The sequence below is a fragment of the Gigantopelta aegis genome, chromosome 4 (assembly GCF_016097555.1).
Source record: "Gigantopelta aegis isolate Gae_Host chromosome 4, Gae_host_genome, whole genome shotgun sequence".
NCBI lineage: Eukaryota > Metazoa > Mollusca > Gastropoda > Neomphalida > Peltospiridae > Gigantopelta > Gigantopelta aegis.
This window is the reverse complement of record NC_054702.1, coordinates 91,210,407-91,233,896: the sequence shown is the minus strand read 5'-3', so window position 1 is coordinate 91,233,896 and position 23,490 is coordinate 91,210,407. Positions and strand designations below refer to the sequence as shown.

General features: G+C 36.6%; 1 protein-coding gene across 2 annotated transcripts; it reads right to left on the bottom strand.

Moving 5' to 3' along the window:
- Positions 1 to 5,220: 5,220 nt before the first annotated feature.
- On the bottom strand, positions 5,221 to 23,338 carry LOC121371401 (RNA transcription, translation and transport factor protein-like). 2 transcript variants are annotated; one of them, XM_041497271.1, is made up of 8 exons: positions 23,213 to 23,338; positions 14,518 to 14,642; positions 12,977 to 13,076; positions 12,162 to 12,254; positions 11,078 to 11,166; positions 10,162 to 10,239; positions 9,486 to 9,534; positions 5,221 to 5,886 (listed from the first exon to the last, which is right to left on the bottom strand). In XM_041497271.1, the coding sequence occupies exons 2-8, from the start codon at positions 14,620 to 14,622 to the stop codon at positions 5,732 to 5,734; spliced, it is 669 nt and encodes a 222-aa protein (XP_041353205.1). In that variant the 5' UTR covers positions 14,623 to 14,642; positions 23,213 to 23,338; the 3' UTR covers positions 5,221 to 5,731. The 2 variants fall into 2 exon arrangements, with proteins under 2 accessions (XP_041353205.1, XP_041353203.1); XM_041497269.1 differs by lacking the exon at positions 23,213 to 23,338 and adding an exon at positions 20,454 to 20,605.
- Positions 23,339 to 23,490: the final 152 nt, after the last annotated feature.

The window sequence follows — 23,490 nt, the reverse complement described above, 5'->3', positions numbered from 1 at the left end:
ACTGCCGTCAGTCCATAGCAAGAACATTTGTCACATACTCATGTCAAATTTGACTGTGATACGATCATAAATAACGAAATTATGCCATTGTATTAAAGTGATAATTCCATGAATATTTCGCCTATGCGTTTCTTTTTTGACAGTATATATCGGGGGGGGGGGATGTTCGACCCCCAAAATCCTTACCTTGCACACACGCCTGGTGTATCCACCGACAAAACGGGAAATCAGAGGGTATGACTTACCAATCACATACATACGATGAATTATATACGTTAACATTAATGCTGAACGTTCTTCGAAGTTTTATCCTTGGCAATGAATGTGCTCTATTGGTGTCGTTAAACAAAACAAACTTTAACTTTTTATCCTTAGTATTTTGTAAAATAATATATACTCTTCAAAAGAAGAAACGCAAAACCACATTGTCGTAACATTTGGAGAATTGATTTAATTATTGAATGGTGAGTCCGATAATTACCAAATGTTGCAGGATTGTTCACAATTCACTCTAGTCCATTGTGAGTAAGTGATAGGACACACCACCAAGGTCAAGGTCATCTGGAGTCAATACCGGGTGTGGCCTCCGCGTGTGTTGACAACTGCCTGGCACCGCCTGCCCATTGAAGCAACCAGAGTACGGATGACGTCCCGGGGGATGGTGGCCCACTCGGCCTGCAAGGCTGCTGCCAACTCGGGCAGGGTCTGGGGCTGTGGTTGTCGCTGTCGGAGGCGTCGGTCCAACTCGTCCCATAGATGCTCAATTGGGTTCAAATCCGGTGATGTCGATGGCCAAGGAAGGACATTAATGTTGTTGTTCTGTAGGAAAGCCGTTGTGAGACGTGCTGTGTGAGGCCTGGCGTTGTCATGTTGGAACACTGCGTTGGCGTTGGCCATAACTGGAACGATGTGTGGCCGGAGGATTGGTCAACCCTGTGCATTCAGGTTGCCCTGCACGTGGACCAGGTCAGTTCTGCCAGTGTGTGAGATGGCTGCCCACACCATGACACTACCCCCGCCGAATCTGTCCACTTCCTGCACGCAGTTTGCCGCATAACGTTCACCACGACGCCTATATACGCGACATCTTCCATCATGACGTCGGAGCAGAAATCGGGACTCGTCACTGAACCACACCCTGTCTCCATCGCAGTTGAGGCCATTGTCGATGAATCTGGCATCACTGCAGTCGGAGTCGACGGTGTTGTGGTGTTAAGATGACACCTCGAACTGGACGTCTGGCACGAATTCCTACCTCACGTAGGCGGTTCCGTACGGTCTGGTCGGATATCCTGCGCAAACCTGGTATTGCTGCGGCTGTGGAGGTGGCAGTAGTCAATCGTTCCCGAAGGTGGCGTACCCGGATGTAGCGGTCCTGCCCGGGGGTAGTGACCCGTGGTCGACCGGAACTAGGGAGGTCACGTGTTGATCCATGTTGCTGGTAACGGTCCCCACAGTCTGGAGATGGTGCTTGGGGACACATGGAATGCCCTGGCAACGGCCGTTCTGGATTCGCCTGCGTCTAGTCGGCCGATGGCATTGTTTCTCTGCGGTTCACTGAGACGTGGCATGTCCTGGATTGTCAACTGTCGGCCAGATACAGAGGCCAGGCAAGCGAACACCCTGCACTTTTATACTGTCGGTGTTCATGTTGCATGTGCAGACAACGCACGTGCAGTGGTGACATGGTTTGCATGTGGCTGCGTTTTTGCGAATATTCACATTTTGGAACTTTATTGTACAGTAGCTGCGTTTTATCGAATGTAACCGTGGGAATGTGTTTGGGACATGCAATGACATTATATTCACAAAGCATGAACCGGTAGGAAACATAAAATCGGAGTTATAACCCATTTGTACCCTTTTGCGTTTCTTTTTTTGAAGAGTATACATTAAAGGTTGCTATAAAAAGGGAAGGGTCGTGTGTGGTGACCATTACGGGTGTCTAACAACAAAACAGAAGTTAGAGGGCACGATCTACTCAAATACATTACAATTATGAATATCTTATGGTCATTGCGACATTTGGTTTAACGTCCAGACTACAAGATGCCAATTGCCCTAAACGGTCACCCGAGTAAATTGACTCAACCTTGCAGACTTATGGTGTACATGAAACCCATTTTTTGAGGGGACACATTAATCAAATCCATGGGTCAAGGACGTTCACACCAAATTCAGTTGGAAATGGTCTAGTAGTTGTGAAGTAAATAGTTTTAATGCATTTCTCTATACAACTCTAGTACAACCCACCCCCATCCTCCCAGTCCAGGCACAAACACAGGATCTAACATCCATTGAATTCACAAGTTTGATAAATGAAGACTATTTGGTTAGTTTTGTTTTAAATAAGATTACTACCGACACTAACCATGATGAGGAAATTATTACAGTAAATTAAAGATAAGAATTTACACTCAAGGCTTAATACATAATAAATGTAGATCTTCACATCATTCATGTCTGTATGAAAAGTAAAGTAAAGTTTGTTTTATTTAACGACGCCGCTAGAGCACATTGATTTTCATGTCTGTATGATTAAAACTGCATGGCATTATCACACATCAAGAACCGGAAACCCTGATCAAACCAGAGACTTTAGACAATGACAGTAATTGAACAGGTCAGTTATACATTAATCTGATTTTCAACTTGGGGGGGGGGGGGGGGGGGGGGGGGGGTCAATGCATCATCTTCAGTTGGGAGGGGCAGCAATTAGATCCTATAAAATTCACAGAATATTTTTTTAAACGTGATTCGTTCCTTCCCTCGACATATGTATTATGTTACATTTCATTTCATTTCAACTTATTTTCGTGCTTATATCCAATAAAGGTTCAAGCACGCTGTCCTGGGCACACACCTCAGCTATCTGGGCTGTCCGTCTGGGACAGTGGGTTAGTTGTTAGTTGGTTAGTGGTTAGTGAGAGAGAAGAGGGTGTAGTGGCCTTACACCTATCCATGGAGCCCTTAAGAACTCGCTCTGGGTTGGAGCCGGTACCGGGCTGCAAACCCTGTACCTACCAGCGTGTAGTCTGATGGCTTAACCACTACGCCACCGAGGCCGGTTTATGTTACAAGAATTGTTCAATGTAAGCATCAGTTAACAACAGATTAACAATGGAACCAGTTAACCAATGGAAAGGGTGCATTACGGAATAGGCAAGTATGCTAGATGTTTTTTCTAACACAGACGGGGAAGGGGAGTTATGTAGCCCAGTGGTACAGCGCTTGCCTGATCAATTTAGGATTGATTCCCGTTGGTGGGTCTATTGGGCCATTTCTCGTTTCAGCCAGTGCTCCACAACTGGTGTAACAAAGACTGTGGTATGTACCATCCGATCTGTGGGATGGTGGTGCATATAAATCAGTAGCCCATGAAATGGCAACAGCAGATTTCCTCTCTCAATATCTGTGTAGTCCTTAACCACATCTCAGATGCCATAGAACCGTAAATAAAATGTGTTGAGTGTGTCGTTAAAAAAAATATTTCCTTCCTATATGAAGGCAACAACAAAACACAATTTTATTAAGGGTGTAGTTATGTTAGTATATTTCCTTAGTAAAAGATGTTATAACATGATGAGATGAGGTAACTACTTACCATGTGCCCAGTTGGTGAATATGATGATATATTTAATACGGTAAAAAGAAAGAACAAACTCTTTGGTACACTTTTCCATTTGTTTCTTTTTCTTAAAGAACAAAAAATACTGCTGGCTTTTCACATTCAAATATAAAGATATTGCATCACAAAGCAATATATCACATAATAATGCTTCGGTAGACAATATGCACCATTTGTATTCCTACATTTTCAATATTAAAATAATCAAAAACATTTTACTAAAAGGTTTTAGGATTTATCAAAATCGTTGACTGAAATGCTGAATTGTAGCAATCATGAACAAAAAAATCATTAACACATTTGTGATGAAAACAAACATAACAATGAATCAACATTTTAATTAACAGTGATATCCACTACATTGCTAAAATATTTGATCAATGATAGGGTAATGTTTTTAAATTCAATAAACTGTGTTTGCAGTCAAAATTATATTTTTGGAAAAAAGAAAAAGAAAAGAAAAGTCCACACAATTTTGAGCAAAATTATTATTTATAAATTACATACTTAATTTGGTTTGTAAAGATCCAAGAGATTTTCAAAATATGTCTCTTAATAAGAACAGTGGCATATACACAGAGGTAATAAGTATTTAATAAAATTATGTACTGGGCATTTGAACAATCCTTTATAGACATAAGTTATAATAGCAAGTAATAATAAATTTAAGTGTATTTTCAACTGCTTTTGTTCACTATATACATACATATATATATATATATATATATATATGGAAAAACTAAATTACCGTATATCGCTGTGTATTAGCCGACTCCATGCATTAGCCGACCCCCTAGTTTCACCCTCCAAATCGGCTTTAAAATTATCGACCTTGTATATAAGCCGACCCCCCTATATAAAACTAACCAAGTCAGATGTCTGTGTGGTCTCTACAAAATGACAAAGTACATCTGCTTTCAAACGTCATTTGTCACAGCAAACTTATCCGGAAGCAGTAGCCGATTTCTATTTATAGAAACGGTGTCCGGTTAATTTATTTCTCGTAAAATATAAGTACCAAGATAGCGAAATATACCTAAACATTCTTGATTGCAGCCACACGTTAAAAACACAGTGACTGTTTGCATTGTTGATTGTGCTAATCGGTCTTTTCATTACTAGTCGGCTATACCCTACCATACCCAACCACCCGTGTCGATTAATCCCAAGCCGACAAACAAAACAAATGAAGCTGGAACAATTAACGTGTTCACCGGTTTAGTAAGCAGTTTTGTAATGACACGTGACCTGCGAAGTTTTCCGAAATTGTTTTGATCGGTCACCATTTATTGTTGTTTAAACAGATAAATATTACTAAATAACTTTTAAACACCAACATTTATTAAAGATGAACATATATATACAATTTTAATATCTTTTATTTGTAATAGCTTGTGTTAAAATGCAATATTAAACCTTTATGAAAGCGGAAATGCAGAGCACAATAATGACAATAGATCGAGTCGAGCCGTGACGTCACTATTCTAACTTTACATTTCCAATAAAATGTTGACTCCTTAGATAAGCCGACCCCAGCCTTTGACTTGATAAATTTTGTATCAAAAAGTCGGCTAATACACAGCGATATACGGTAATTGAGATATTGTTTTTTTTGTTGTAAAACAGGTACCTTTTTAAAGACTTTTATTTCATCATATTCAAAACAATGACTGCCAGCCTTAATGTGTTAATGTTGGGCTTTTTTAGAATAAGAAACTTTTAACAATAGAAGAGTCATATATTTTAGCTTGGCACTGTGAAAAATAAAAGCTGGTGCAAGGAATACAAGTAACACCTCTGCACATGGCTTAACCAATGCCAAAGAAAGGAGATGAAAATTGTTATTTCATATGCTATTTTTTTCTTGTAACAGCATCAGGAAAGAGATTAACAACTGAAGTTTAAAAACAACTCCATCAGTCTCAGGCATTATGCTAAATCAGTCTCAGGCATTAGGCTGCATCAGTCTCGGGCATTAGGCTACATTTCCCAGAAGCCATGATGTTACTGAATTTGGTACATGTAAAACACAGTGGGCCATGCATTAAACAAGATAACAATGCAGCAGTTCTTGAACCACAAAGAACTATTCCCCTACAAATATCACCGCCCGACTTTTCCTAGTCGACTATCAGTTTTAGGGTTGGCTGTTATGGCCTGCACTGCAACAATTGCTGTGTTAATCTGTGTCTGAAGCTCCCGTAAATCCTTTATATGAAGAAGTCGTAAGATTTTTGCTGCATCATTCATAATGTAATCTGAAAAAAGAAGAAGAAGAAAAAGAGGTTTATTTCCATACTTTTAGTGCTCTATAACATGACAAACATTGTCTCTTAAAAGGCCCAGCTGTAAATTAACAAATGTTCTACAAAAGAAAACACAACCAATGTGATTATTTATCAGTTAGTTTGTTTTGTTTAATGACACCACTAGAGCACACTGATTTGCTAATCATCAGCTACTGGATGTCAAACATTTAGTAATTTTGACAAATAGTCTTAGAGAGGAAACCCACTACATTTTTCCATTAGTAGCAAGGGATCTTTTATATGCACCATGCCACAGGCAGGATAGCACATACCACAGCCTTTGATATACCAGTCGTGGTGCACTAGCTGGAACGAAAAATAGCCCAATGGGCCCACTGACGGGGATCGATCCCAAACCAACCGTGCATCAAGCAAGTGCTTTGGTCAGTCATAGAGTATGTATGTTTAACAATACATCAGCATAAAAGTGTTATTGGTTAATTTTATAATAAAATGATTAATTATGAACTATATAGTTTACATTTCCTGTATTTCCTGTATATTTTGTATACCCCAAAATAGGTAAAAAGTGTTATTCCTACTGCAAAGTGCATTACAAAATACCAAAGTTAAATGTTCCAAACTTGATGTTGAAACAAGAATAACAATATTATTTATATGTGATGTCATTCTTGATTACTTTCAGTATGTCACTACACATCCAGTCGGGGAAAATCCCTTTAAGGGAGTTAACTCAATAGTAATTTTTCTTTTTAGCCTAAAAGCAATTTAATGCAGGAATTTCAATATTTTTATACGCCTAATATTTAACTAAAACTTGGCAAAACATTTTTTTTTTTGGCTGTATTTAACTTCACTTTATTATATAAAGATAATCTCTGGAAAAAAAAAAGCACTGGCCCTACAATGGATAAAGTTCCAAAACATTTGCAGGGTTTGAAAAGATCAAGAGTAGGAACAGTTTTTGGTAGTGCAAACATCTAAAAAAATCTCCAGCCTCAAAGAAAGGATTTTTAGATATTCTTTTCAACAGACAGAATAGCAAATACCACAGCCAATGATTTATCAGGTAAGGATCAGGGAATGAACAGAATATATCCTGAAGGTTTGCTGAAGTAGATATATCCTCAAACACAACAAGCATTCTAAGAGTACTGCCAAAGCAATACACGTCCCCTACCTGGCTCAACAAACTTTCATATCCCCTATGTCAAAAATAGGAAATTCCGAATGAAAGTCAAAACTGATTTATAACTTAAAATAAAATTATCACTTGGGTATCGTTTTTGCTCTAACATACCATGATACCATTACATTACAGGACATTAAATAATTAATCACTGGCTACTGGATGAATTTTTTTTATAATTCTGAAAATCTTTAAAAAAAAAAAAAAAAAAAAAAAAAAAAGGTATAGCATGTCGGAATGTCATCAAAGCATTGTTGTTAAAAATGAATTAGTTTTTTAGTTTTTTTCCTTACCAGTAGGCCTAATAATATGCTTTTTTTCTTTGGATTTTTTAAAGAGAAAAAATACTATAATCCCATTTCATTCTGTTAATGCAAATTGAAATATATTTAGTTAAATAGTTTATTATATTATCAAGTCAGGTTCATAAAACGGAAGCACTTTGTCATAAATGACTGCGTTTGTTTACACTGTGCATACAGGAGTTGGTAGGAGCTGACGTCACTTCACCCCAAGCTAGAATTCCAGACACACCGAAAACAAACAAAAATGGCTGCCCCTAGTTAACAGGAATAATCACAGTTTTTTTTTATTAATTCTAACGTTTTTCATTTCTTAAAGTGTCAGCATGTTGTGGTTGTCCAGGTATGCATCTTTCCAACACATAAGGCTCATGTTTGAGTTTATTGTCCCTTTAAAACATTTGTTTTGTTTAACAACATCAATAGAGCACATTCATTTATTAAACACTGGCTATAGGATGTCAAACATTTGGTAATTTTTACATATAGCCTTAAAGAGAAAAATCCATTACATTTTTCCATTAGTAGCAAGGAATCGTTTACATGCACTATCCCACAGACAGGATAGCACATATCATGGCCTTTTGATATACCAGTCACGGTGGACTGGCTGGAATGCAAAATAGCCCAATTGGCCCATCGACGGAAATCAATCCCACACCGATGGCGTGTTCGAAACTCTAGTGGTATATGAGCACATTAAATTAGTTACCTACCTACCAGACCGAATCAGACCTGTCAACCCTCCCAGATTCCGCGGGAGACTCCCGGTATTTGATCAAGTCTCCCGCGGGAAAAACATTTCTCACGGGAAATCGTTATTTTCTAAGCATAAAAAAAATTCAAGCTACCGTGGCTGTGTATTGACATTCAGTGTTGCCATATATAAAACTATCCAATTTAGTCCTAATAACACCTCTGACTATGGCTGGAAGTGCCAGAGTAGACAGCGAACACATGCATCAATACACACAATGTCAAAATCACATGTCAAAGCAAGACAGCAGAAAGACCAATTAGCTGTATAAACAATACTTGTATCAGTTAGATTTGTAGGTTTGTGCAGTAAAATGTTAGTAACAAGAGTACACTTGAGTGCGAGTGCGAATAATTTGTACATGTTCATATACCACGAAAGTTTCGAGCGTGTCCGTCCAGGGGCCTATCTCTGCATAGCCAGTGACTTGCTCTGGGACAGAAGTATACTTGAAGGGATTGTTTTCCTACGATTAATAAATCTTGTGTTTGACATAACGTTACTCACGGAAATAGGTATAGTTCCGGTATATTTCACACGATGTCAGTAATGAGCTTTTACTTATGATTAGTAGAAATGATTAGTGGAAATACAATGTTTATTGCATGGTTATAGTGATTTTAAATAAGTACAACGCCACTGCACCTTATTGTAGTGAAAACTGAATATTAATTTATAAGATTTAAGCCTATATAAATGTCTTGGGTCTACTTTTTACGAAACACAAATAACGATGATGCAACATGTAAGTGTAATACCATAAATGTATTAATTAATGTTTAAATTTGTTAGTGTTATTTTTTTTTGGACAAAAGAGTTATTTTTTAAAATATGTATTAAATTATAATAATATTTAAAAATAATTAAAACAAAATATAATATATATATAATTATTATTATTATTATTATTTTTTTAATGCCAATAACAAAGGTTGACAAGTATACATGACATTATGTAGTGTTCATATAACTTATTGTAGTACTTTTTAAAAAGTTGTGTTAAATCGTGTGCAGTTAAAAAATCTCCAGTTTTTTGACAAAATCTCCTGCTTTTTCCACACACACCTCCTGCTTTCTCTTGACTAAAGGATGACAGGTCTGGACCGACTGCACATCAAACAAGCACATCAAACAAGCACTTTACCACTGGGATAAGTCCCACCTCAGAAAGACAGATGGAGACAAACCCTATACTTCTCTATAGTTTGACTGGTAGAGGACTAAAAAAAACACCCCAAACCCACCTTATTTTTAAATTAGCTATAAATACCAAAATGACTGTGATGAACAAATAAACACAACATTCTAGTTTTATTCTAAGTAAAGACAATGTACATACCACCAGCTTCAAATCCCAGCTCCATCTTATCAAGAGGAATCTGCTCAGCCTGAAGTTATGAAGGTGGAAAAAAACACATCAAAGGAAAGTTTGTTATTGTTTAATGATACCATTACATTACAGGACATTAAATAATTAATCACTGGCTACTGGATGAAATTTTTTATAATTCTGAAAATCTTCACAAAAAAAATAAAAAAAATAAAGTATAGCATGTAGGAAAGTCGTCAAAGCATTGTTGTCAAAAATGATTTATTTTATGAGTTTTTTCTCTTGTTAATTCTTATGAGTAAACAAAGAGATTTTTTGTTTTAAATGCAAATACTGATTGTCTACATTCCAATGATGAGGAAAGAACAATTTTCCAATAGTTATTGTGATAAGCTATAAACACTGTACATTGGCATAGGAAGGTGCCAAAAAGTGTGTGTGTGTGTGTGGGGGGCACACTTTTATATTTACACTATTATAAGGCAAATATAAAGCAAAATATCTGAAAAGTGTGGGGCACAAAGCCCCCCCCCCCCCCCCCCCACATCCTATACCAGTGCCATATAAGATTTAAAGTACAACTCTTATCCAACTATAAAGAGCTGCTAAAACACCTAAATATCATTACTTTGTGAGTAAGGTTATTACTCCCTAATGACTGAATGAACAAATGGTATCTGCTTACCTTTGTCTCTGTTGAAGAAGATGATATGGCTGCTATTGCTTCTTTGGACAGCTTTTCTTTTACTAGTAAACATATAGCCTGCATCAAAATAAAGACAGTAATGTAGTCATTCAGCTGGACAAGGTAGTTTGTACAGACAAGGACAGCAGTGGGTGAACAAGGTAGTTTGTACAGACAAGGATAGCAGTGGGTGAACAGGGTAGTTTGTACAGACAAGGATAGCAGTGGGTGAACAGGGTAGTTTGTACAGACAAGGATAGCAGTGGGTGAACAGGGTAGTTTGTACAGACAAGGATAGCAGTGGGTGAACAAGGGTAGTTTGTACAGACAAGGATAGCAGTGGGTGAACAGGGTAGTTTGTACAGACAAGGATAGCAGTGGGTCAACAGGGTAGTTTGTACAGACAAGGATAGCAGTGGGTCAACAGGGTAGTTTGTACAGACAAGGATAGCAGTGGGTGAACAAAGTTTGTTTTGTTTGATAACACCACTAAAGCACATTGAAGTCTTCGAGGAAATCTGCTATAATCTTTCAATTAACAGCGTGGGATCTTTTATATGTACTTTCCCACAAACACGACAGCATATACCATGGTTTAGAATATTTCGCAAAATTATCTAAAATTGCCAGCTTGCAGAAATCCACAATTATTTTTCAACAAAAATATCAATGATTATATGAAAGTACTTTGAAACAAAATTGAAAGAAAATTTGCCAACTGAGCTAGCCCTGACAGACGTGTACCTTATCCCCCTCCAAAATGTTTTTAAAAAATCCCTACATTTTTTGGTAATCAAAGGCATGTATGTATTACAGTAATTAATTATAAAAATTTTCCACCAAATATTCAATTTTTTCAATTATATATGAAAAAGAAGAAAAATTGTCCGATGTGGCAGCCATCTGATTAACTGACCTTAAGTTGTTGTAAATGATCTGGGTGAGGAGGGATTTGCAGCATCATACACAGAGAAGTCACGCCAGCCTTGAAGTTGGGATCATCAACTGAAAATAATACAATATCGGTGATCTCCAGTGTGTCCCCAGGATTTAGGTTTACAAAGATGGCTTGCATCGTGAGGGTGCAAAACCTTCATCCATCAATGCAGTTTAAGCCTGTTTCCACTTCATGCTTTATAAAACAACCAGCAAACATGCAACGTTTAGCACTCCTGTTTGCTGTTTCCATCTTGATTATAAACACGGGTGGATAGCATTCACCTTCGTCAATCATTAAATAAGGAAAAGAAAAAAATATGCCATGTGAAATGTTCTGAAATATTCTTTTTGCATTAGTAGCATTTCATGCTGCATGACAGAGCATGTATTATTCAATACAACGCTGAAGTGTAAACCTTTTCACTGTAACTCTAGTACGGCAATTAAAGCGTTTTACTGAAGTGAGTCACGTGGCGTGAAATTATTAAGTATAAACAGGCATTTAGCATTTTTCAAATTTATACTCCCAGTAGGAACATTTATGGAAAAGGCCTTGGCTCTGCATGCAATTTGGGGTGGGTGTAGGGGTGGAATGCTGCATCAATGAGGTACCAATGTGTGAAGCTTTACTCTTGCCAGTTTTTGTATTCGAGGCTCAAAATGCTATTCTAATATTCTGAAAGTCAAGACAGATATACAGACAAAATATTTCAAAATTGTGGGTTACAACTGGATTTATGATTTGTTTACATTAGATGTTAACTAATCAAGAAACATATTCCACAATGTATATAAAAATAAAAATGGTTTCAAGGGCTGGGAGTGAATGCTCTGCTAATAAAATTCAATACACTATTGAAACAAGGAAAAGGTATATTTGTTCAACAACACCTCAGCACATTTTAAACTACTATTTGGCTATTTGGTGTCTAATACATAGATATTTTGACAACAGAGATGGAGGAAATTTGCTACCGCTAAAATTTAATAGGATTAAAAAAAAAAGAAAAAAAAGAAAAAGAAAAAAAGAAGTATGGTGGGCTGTGAATACAAATACTTACAATTCAAAGTTTCTAAAGGATTAGATGCCTGCCCGGACACACCTGTCCGACACAAATGTACACTTTCAGGAGTGACAGCTTTGTATTTTTCAACTGAAAAAATAAACAAAAATTCTACACTGTATTAAAAGAAGTTACTACTTTTATTCATTTGACATATTTAGAACTGTGATTTTAAAAACATAATAACGCATCAGGCATCTTGGCAGTGAGGGTTCCAACTAATGTATCATTTACATGTGTTTTGTGAAAATGAAATCCAAGTAAAGACATCCAAATGAGGTTACACTCCCACAACTACTCCTAGCTACAGACTATACTATAATAGTTAATAATTAATCAACTTGAAAAGTAACGTCATTTATTTTAGAACTTCGGATTCTCCCTAGTAAAAACGAGATCATTGATCAGCAAAAAACGCTACCTCAATAGGTTTCTTAACAGGATTGATCCAGTCTATCAAATTTAAGGCACTGAAAGTGAATATAACATTCTCCAAGTCAAAAAATCTAATTAAAACTAATGGCTTCCAGGACCAAAATTATTCCGTTATTTGCCATATTTAAAACATATTCCAGTATATTACAACAGTAAATGGTTATTGTAATGTTCTAGCTCAACATACTCATTTCAAAAATGATAGTGTCTTTTATTATTACTGAGAACAGACTTGTCATCTGCTTGGCCATGTCATATCCCCAGGATACACTTCCCAGCTCTGTTATATTAGCAGTTCCGGTAATAGTAACTAAACGATAATATTTTGTTTCTATATCGCTATTGGTATTAATGCTCTAAACATTACAGTTATTTACCATTGTCACCATACTCTAGCCTAACAGCATATCCCAGTAACCAGTCAATAAGGGCAGATTTATCTTTAGCATTCCATGGACAGTTCAGTTGCTGAAGATACTGAAAGAAAAGGAACTCTTATTAAACACTATGTGTAGATCAGCATTCAAATACATATTAAATTTTCGTTACATTCATTACAATATAATGTCATCCCAATGGTCCAGATGTAGCAATGGAAGTTTGTTCATTTCTCGATTAATGTAAAAATTATGTCGTCAGGGAACGTCATATCTAATGACGTCATTTTATATAAGCAAGTTGTCTTATTGAGCAGTATTGCTTATGGACCAAAAATAATTCATAATAAAGTATGAACATTTAGTGTTATTATTAGCAAGTATGATTAAAATTTAATTATAGTATTGTCTGTTATTTCTTTTACGTTCATCTGGGTATGAACTAAAAAAAATCATCTGCAAACTTATATGAGAACAGCTTCGCCGATTCACAGAGTTTGCAGATGATTTTTTTTAACATAAAAGAAATAACAGACAATCCTTAAATTTATTCACACAGAATTACTTTTAAAACAATAAAGGAAAATATCTTACAAATTATATAAATCTGTCATGTTAAAGGGACACACCCTAGTTACGGCTAGTTGTTAACCATTACGGCGTTGTTTTTCGCTATTAAACCCATTTTTTCACAAATAAAATTGCACTTTACTTACCGTTTATTATTTAGAATATACATTTCCATTCACCTGAAGTGTTTTTTGGTAATCCTGGTAATCCTGGTGTTTGTAATACCACAAAATGCATTTTCCTATTTCTGAAAAACGGGCGCACGTTTGAGAAAAAAATGTTGAGCACACAAGGTCTAATCTATTTTTAGATGGGATATTTCCATTTCAATGTCACAGACGTTGGTATACCACGTGACTGTATCATTTTGGTTCGGTTTGTTTACTCGTGCACGGTTCGCGCGATCAACATCATTTGTTGTTGTTCATTTCTGAGATTTTTCTTCACAGTTCGTGAACATTTTCAGTAACAATAAAGTTCAGACAAGTAAGTATCTCAATACAAAACGTTACAAACCCTTAAAACCAATAATTTTGCTAAGTCCTACGATATCTGGAGAGGGGATACAACCAGGACAGAACAGTTGGAACATGGCCAGGAGAGGTAAAAAGAACGCACCCCAAGTCTGTGAAATTTGTCGTGACGTAGGCATTGTTGTGCTTCGAGCGACATCTACTGGTGACATCAGAATACAAACTTTCAAAATTATTTCAAGCAATTGGGACATGGGGATTCCCATGGTATTTATCGATATAAAACCTGCTTTTTCACTCCATTTGATAAAAACGTGATCTAAGTGTGTTACAGGTTTGTAGATTAACCAAATTATAATTTATTTTCGCTGGATGGAACTAGGGTGTGCGGCTTTAATGAACACTTGATATTAATTTCTTTAAACTAACTGGCCTAATTCCTATGTTCATTTGAGAATACATTATTTTTAGCATTTATTAAGGTCTGTGATGCCTTACAAGATCCAAAGCCTTTGACCATTCGTCACTCTGGATGTTCCTCAGTGGCACCCGGTCTTCAATTTTGTAGTGTCTGATCTTCTGATCCTCCAGCCACAACACCATGTTTCGAAACTGACTGTCATCTACAAAACACAAAAGGCATGAGCTAATTATTCTCAGTGATAGTAAAGTACACTGAAACCTCTTAAAACTGGATCCTCTGTAAACAGGAATTTCCTCAAAACCGGATGTTTTACAAAGTCCCTCAAGTACAGTACAGAACTTAATCTCTCTAAACCAGAAAAAATGTTTGGGTCCCAAGAGTGTCCAGGTTAGAGGGGTTTCACTGTACTTGAAAAAATTTAACAGTGATAAAAATGTTTAATTACTTAACACTTAATTGATGGAATATGATGACTTCTATTAAATCAAACACTATGACACCCAGAAATTCCAACTGGCACTGATGTGCGACAAAGATAAAGTTTGTTTTGTTTAACAACCCCACGAGAGCACATTGATTTATTAATCATCAGCTGTTGGATGATTTGGTAATTTTTACATATAGGGTCATTCTGTGTCAAATCATCCAATGGGTTAAATCCGACCGTCTCAGATTTTTATGAAACTTGGTATACTTGTTGATTGGAATCCCACAGCACCAAATTCAAAATATGGCCCCCCAAATTTTGAGATTTTTAGCCAAAATGGCCGCCAACCTTTGAACCCTCATATCTCAGGAACTACTGGGCCAATCTTCATAAAATTGGTATTGTTGGAAAGGCAATTTGACAAGGATTCCAAATCTTGGAGAATGTTCTGGTACACTGACCTTTCTTATCATATGATATCAAACTACTTCCTTCGTTGCCTTCTCACCAGTTCAGCAGTCACAGAATCATTCGGTCACCCACTTCCCCCATAGTCTTGGCAATTCTAGCATCATCCTTTTTACTCAGAGAGTACATCCGTCGAGAAGATGCAATAGAAGGTGTATCAATGACACAGAAGATGTCCCCTTCACTAATCCAACAAGTGTCTTCTTCGTTTGGCCAGTGAAATAACTTAGAAGGTCTGTGAGGGTGCATGAAACGAATGAAGAAGTCTCCATGCTCTTCTGAAATGTCCTCAACTAGCCCAACCCATGCCTCATTGTCATACAGACAACAAACATAGTTTTGTTTCTTGGCTTCAATGGGAGACTCCTCTGGTAACTCTGTCATATCATCCTCAGAATCCTGGACAGATACTAGTTCTGGTGGGTCACTCTGCAGGCTCAGCTTGTAGGCATGCATCTTTGACTTAAACACTGGAACTAACCAGTGAAATTGCTGTGTTCCTTTGACCGTTTTAGCCACTTGAAACCTCCCTTGTAGTTCCAACTCATGCTTTGCTATGTGTTCTGGTGTTATGTTGAAAAAGTGAATACCTTGAATACTCTTGATGCAGAAGTCCCTGATAGCCTCCCTGGTCAGGATTGGGTCTGTGTAGGGACGCTGCAAACTGGCCTTTGTCAGCAACCTCTTCACTGAATCTCATCTTGAACAATGTACGAGAAATTTTCCACAAAATCACCTTGCAGGACAAAGTCAATGCTTTCCTAAATATTAAATCTAGCCCCGAAACCCTTTCAGTAAATTTAAGCAGGTCAGAAAACTAAAATGGCAGCAAAGTACATGTATCATTGCCAAAGGCCGACAAGCCTTGGGCATTTGGGTCAAACTTTTCAATGACAAGGTAGACCTTGTTCACACTCTGTGCCGAAGACTGGGTGTACAAATACAAAATTTTGAATTTGGTGCTGTGGGATCCCAATCAACAAGTATACCAAGTTTCATAAAAAATCTGAGACGGTCGGGTTTAAAATATGTTTTTTGGGGTGATTTGACATGGAATGACCCTATAGTCTTAGAGAAAACATGATACATTTTCCCCATTAGTAACAAGGGATCTTTTATATGCACCATCACACAGACAGGACAACACACACCACAGCTTTTGATATAAACAATGTACCACTCATATTACTCATAATGTAAAGTGTGACAAAGATTACATAGAATAAGAGTGCACACATATTGTCCAATACACCTGTAGGTCTGCGACAGCTGACAGTTATGTGCGTGACACAGCAGACAGATTCAGTATATTGGTGAGTAGTCTGCCATGAGCCAAATCAAAGCAAATTCAAATGGTGCCAGATGAGAAATAACATACGTTTCAAATAAAATTTATTAATTTTTTTTATTGCAAGGTGGTCACTTTGCTGCTCTGAAAACTTAGTGATCACTCTATCCTGGCAAAAACTGAAGTTGCAGCTTGGTGAACACATTTTCAAGTACAAATTTTATGAGAAGGTTTGGGCACTCAGGAATTCATCATATTCTGGTGAAAATTATCCCGACCATTCTTTTTCCCCCATGTATTTGCACGAATCACTGAAGTCAACTTTTCCCCATCTCTAAATTCCAATTAATTAATTTATTAATTGATTCCGCCCGGACCCCCGTAACAATATTTATTAGAATTAAAATAAGTTTAGGGTTAGGGTTAGTTATATACAATACCTTTCAATACAAATCTTTCCAAAAGGAATTTCATATTTATGAGTGAGTGAGGATTTTTAACGGATCGTAGTCATAACGGCCCCAGTACTAAACAGCCTTAACAGTAATTGGTCAAAACGGCCATAAAAAAGTCGAAACGGCCAAAGTGAAAAAGTCAAAACGGCCCCTAACAAAAGTCAAAACGGCCAAATTAAAAAAGTCATAACGGCCCTTGAAAAAAGTCAAGACGGCCTTAGATATAATACTTTAAAAATGTATTTCATCTACACAAAGATAATGGTATAAATCAGTTTAAGTTATAGTTACATCATCCTTTTACGAGAGATTCGTCTAGTTAGACCACGGTTATTGCGGCGGTTGAATGACGCAATAACCGTGGTCTAACTAGACGAATCTCGAGTGATGAATGAATGTGTAACTCATCCTCGATAATTTGAAGTGCCCAGAAAAAAAAAAAATGTTTAGCAGGTGAATACAATGCATTTATTGGTTTTTAGTGGGGAACGTAATATCTTGCTCAAAATCAAAATCAAAGGGACCGACACCAAAGCGTGGTACAATAATTATTAAATTAATTGGGGATAGGCACGTTGTAGCCACTAAGAACTTGTTCAGGCAATATGCACTCACTCGGAGGGTCTATATGGTCCACTACCCCCTTTTTTCTTTTGATGATTGAATTATTAAAATAATAAATTACAGGGCGGGCATGCATGCCCCCCTCTCCACCTCCGACGAGTAGCTCCACTTGAAACTCGTCCTGTGGGCACGGCCGGGTCGGGCTATCAGTGTTGTTAAATAAAATGTTAATTGGTGGTCTTAATTGCGTTGTGTAGGCTAATAAATTGTTACCAGTGATTCCGTTGTTTTGGTTGTTTTTATATATTTTTTTGAACTGCTTGTGATATAGGCTATATTGATTACTAATTATTACTAATGGGACCGTCCTGACCATTTCTTTTGGCCGTTTTGACCATTTTCTTTGGCCGTTTTAACTTTTTTCTTTGGCTGTTTTGACTTACATGTTCAGGGCCATTTCATCATGGGGCCGTTTTGACCGCATATACCACTAAGGTTTCGAGCATGTCTGTCGCAGGCCAAGTCTCTGGATAGCCAGTGGCTTGGTCCAGGACAGAAACATATTTATGAGTATATCTGTTTAATGTATCACTGCAAAACGATGGCAAATAATGTCCCGTCATTGACATTATCAGTGATAGAAATAAGCAGAATTGTTCACTAGTCCACTGGACGAATACATCTAGAAATCTACTTGTCGGCCAATATTTTCACTTGTCCAAATAAACTGTTTTTGATTGCTCAAAATGAAACTACATTGAAAATTTTCATTTATCCACTGGACAACCAAACGGACAAGTGCTTATTTCGAACAATGATTATTACTAAATATTTGAAGAAGTTAGAGACCGCACCGGAAGACAGGTAGTGCCACTCACATCCGTTACACCATTGCCGAATGCAAGGTTTGAAAAGCACATGTTAGTTAACGTCTACAAAACATTTATTGTTTAATATTGGAAGAATACCAGTACTTGTATCAGGTATAAAATACATTGATAAAACTTTATAACAAATATAGAACTCGTTTTACTTGCCACTTTACGTTTTATTCAGTGGCAAAGTGAAAAAGTAGCGATATCGCATTTAATTATTGAAAAATAGTGTTGTTGTCATTATTGCAAGTATTTATTTTTGTGAGGTAATTAAATTTAATTTATTACTCTTGCAGTACATGACAAAATTTAGATGTTTTGATTTATTGTATAACTGTGATCGCCTGTTAACAACATCTTCCTGTTTGTCTGTTTACTACAATCCAAGATGGCGGATATTTGTTTACATTTTCAATGATTTGTTATTATGAATACATTTATTGTGGTCCTGACACATCTGTTGTTAGGGAATCACATAAAAATAATCCCTATAACCACATCTTTATAATTAACGGATGTAGAACAAAATGTCACTGGAAAAAATGTCAAGTCAAAATATCAGCTATTAATGTAATGTATAAAAGTGGAAGGAAAGAAATGTTTTATTTAACGACACACTCAACACATTTTATTTACGGTTATATGGCATCAGACATATGGTTAAGAACCTCACAGATATTGTGAGAGGAAACCCGCTGTCGCCACTTCATGGGCTACTCTTTTTTGATTAGCATCAAGGGATCTTTTATATGCACCATCCCACCGACAGGATAGTATGCACCATAGCCTTTGTTACACCAGTTGTGGAGCACTGACTGTAATCAATTAAAGTGGTACCCAGGTAAAAATGTCAACTTTGACATTATACTTAATGTGTAAAAAAACCTTTTTATTTAAAATCCTAACCATGTATTCTACGACTTTTCGTTTCACCAATTAAACCACTGTTTGCACACCTTTGACAATGACAGCACTAAATGTGTATATAATTGTCTCAATAACACAGCATGGGTGATGTTAAAAAAATTAATGCCACTAATTTCTTTTCAAAAAATCAAAAACCATACAAACAACAATGAAGCATTCTCTCTAATTATTCCAAATTTTGTAATTATGAAGAAACTCGATTTCCCAAAACCTAACACATACATCTGTTATCTCTCTTGCTCTGTCCTTTTCCTCTCTCCCCCTCTTTCACTGTCTCACTTCTCTCTATCTCTCATATAACACACACACGCACACATAAGTTGACATTTTGACAGAGATACAACATTAATGGTACACATTTTGTCTTCTTACATATTGACCATTGACCTGTATATCACTTTTTCCATGGCCGACTGATGCTCTTTACTCTGTACAATTGAATGTTGTGATAATGTGTGTAACGAATGTGGAGTTATATGTAGCACATGACGATGATGGTAATGTTCATTTGTAATGCACAAATGAGTTTTATTACATTCCACATGTTGTATGATATATGCTTGCAACAAAAATTGCCGTTTTCTTATGTGGAACCCTTTTTGGGGGTGGCTGGGTATTATAATGACCAATTAGTCGATTATACTGATTATATTAATGGTACTGAAGGTATTTTATTTGAAAATAACGAACACATTCCTACAATTTTGAGTGTGCCAAACTTTTTGGGTTTTTACTTTTTTTTTTAGCAAAACGGAGTTACCTACCCTGATTACAAATGTTTTATTTTGGGGGTCAGGGCTAATTGAATTTTTTTGTTGTTGAATTTTTGTTATTCTTTTAAAGATATTTCTTCAGTATAGCAAAAAATCAATATCATTCTTGTCATATTTAAAAAGTGTCCGCGGTCCCTAAAGAAGTGGTCACAGAGGACAATGAGGTGCTACGCGAAAATATGTTAGGTTGAGTTACAATCAATGCTGTAAATGCATTTTTGAATGACATTTACCTGCAACATTGAAGCTGTCTGGCTGTTGATAATTTAATGCAAGTAATTTTCTTTTATACATTTGTTAACAATTTAAATAAAGTTTACAGTTGGATATAAAATAAAACCATTTAATGTATCATACACGTTGAAAGGATAGATTCTCAAAGAACGACAACTCGAAAATGAACACGATACAGCGGTATGCCAAAATACAGAGGAATGCCAAGAATCTGTGAAATACAGTTGTAAGTCAAACGTTTCATTATAGTGCCTTAGATGTACATACTCCTCAATATGTCGAAGAGATATTAAAAAAAAGGGTCAGTTCTCAAAATATGGCAACTAAAATCACTTTAGTGACATGTTAGTTCCCTTAGGCCTATATATATATTTACATCACATTCGAGTTAGCCATGTCCAGAAATCTTTAATATACCCAACAACGAAAGTTTAGCAAGTATCTTTTATGACGTCTAAATTTGCCATGGCTGAATAAACTTAAAAAGAAAACCAGGTCCTCCTGTTGTATTAAGGCAAAGGTTGATGAGTTTATGTTGTTTGTAAATGGTAAACATTTTAGATGTGAATACCAATTAATAAAAATAGGTTAATTTATAAATGTTCTGCCATTTCTTTTAACATAGCTAAACTTTGATTGTTGAGTATATATTAACTCGATTATTTTATTTATAACAGTATATATGTTTGTGCTTTCTGTTTTTGATTATTCTGTCAATAAATACATTCACATATAAGCGCGTGTGCGGGGGGTGTCTAGTCTGTGGCGAGTGAGGTTTCTAGGGTCGAAGGTTATGGGTTCGGACGACCCCCGCCCCCATTAAACTTGCCAAGATTCATATTTGGACACCCACATACCCAAATCCAGATCATGCGACGCCCCTGAACCTCCCGCAAAATATATATATTTTTTAATTCTTATGAGGCTATTTATATTATTATTATTATTATTATTATCATCATATCTGATGTAACCATTACATGTACTTATTATATTGTCCAATGTATGCCATTTTTATATGATTCATATATGAAATAAATGATTTGAATTGAATTGAAAAAATATGAAGGCCTATCGCTGTTATTTTATAATTTATTTGTTTAGTACTTACTAGTATACAATGTATCAAGAGTTAACAGCATCAAGACTGCATCTCTAGACCCGTACGCGGGGGGTGCGTCCTTGGATGTGTAAAAAAAAAAAATAGTCCGACGATGTGAAATAATTTCAAATGTACTTCTCAGAATGCAGGAAAATGCATCTCCTGCATTCTAGATTTAAAAACAATTTCAGGGGGGCATGCCCCGGACCCCCCTAACAACTCCGGCCCTCTGGGCCGTCGATTACGCACCCCCATATACATTTCTGCGTACGGGCCTGATCTCATCAGACCTACGCCCATAGACCTCAACTTAGTCAGAATGTCTCAACAAGCCTCCGAAGGCCTCAGCCATGCAGACATATTTCCAGGCGTGTGTGCATGAAATCGTGAAGGGGCAGGGGTCTAGACCCTTGAAAAATACATTGAATAAAAACGAAAAGAAAATTCGCGTTGAGCAGAGACGACTTTCGACCCCCCCACCCCCCCCACCCCCACACCCCCTCTGCAAACGCGTTTGATTTTACAGCGAAATTCTGTAAGTATGTAATTTTTAACGATTGTTCAATAGGTTAAAGGTTATGTAATATGAACATCTAAAGCATTTTAATATCATTATTTATATTATAAATCACTGTAATTTATTGGTAAAGTATCAAAGAGACTTTCAAATTACCGGTCACACGTGAACGACACCAGTTTGCCTTCAAAATAAAAGTGATTCTGGCGACATCAGAATATAATTTGCCTACTTTTTCTCAACATTCCCCGAAATTTTAATTAATAATTTGAATTTCTGTAACAAGAGTTTTCTTGCACTTACCTCGCATTAAAAAAAGAGAGTTAAAGGTTTTTTTTGTTTAACGATACCACTAAAGCAAATTGATTTATTTATGATAGGCTATACTCAGTGAATGTCAACCATTTGGTAATTTTGACATATAGTCTTAGAGAGAAAACCCGCTACATTTGTCCATTAGTAGCAAGGGATCTTATAGCCTATCCCACAGACAGGATAGCACTCCATATCACGGCCTTTGAAATACCAGTCGTGGTACTTTCGGTAAGGTTCACGTTAGCAGATCTACACCAAAAATTAGTTTGGTGTGCTCAATATTTGGTTAAGACCTTTTCGTTTCACAGGTGTGATAGGCCTATACGAAAGAAACGTGCGTTTTTCCAAATATGAACGAAGTCATCCACTTTTCTTGCAGTTTAATTTTGAGTGTTCCGTATTAATTTTGAAAACTTTATGCAATTCGGACTGTATTTATCTATCGCCTTCAATTTTGAGCTTTTTGCATTTTTTTCCCCAGTAATTTTTTCCGCTAATTTGAAATATTTGTGCCAAAATTATTTTTATGCATATATTCCCGATTATTCGCAAAATTCTTAAGCTTATTAGGCATGTACGAGTAGGCCTATGCGCATGATAACAAACTTTTAGTTGACTTGCAAAAATAGAAAACAAAATATGCATGGTTATATGGCATATTTAAGTGATGTCTTTAAAAATAAACATTTAGAATAGCATACTTAGTTAGGGTCTCTATTTTCCACTAATCTCAGTGAAGGAGGCAAACAGCATTTTAGAAACAGACTATAGTGCGGTTTACCTACATTCCTGAGAACAGCGCCACCTTTTGGGAATTTACCCACCTTAAACCTTTGTCAGTCGGCCATGTTTTGGTTTACAAGCTGTTTTGTAGTTCAGGATTCCCTTCACAAAACTGTAGTTTATGTTACGTAGACATTATTTTGTAAACTATGCTGGTTTGTTTTTCATTCTGAGAATATTTTGACGCTTGTTACACGTGACTTTCTGTGCGCAATGCGCGCGATGACGCGTTGGAATTCATTGTTTACAATTTGTCACTTTCCCGTTCAACTGATCACCTGAGCACGTGTCAACCGTCGGTGAGTTGTCGGATGACGTG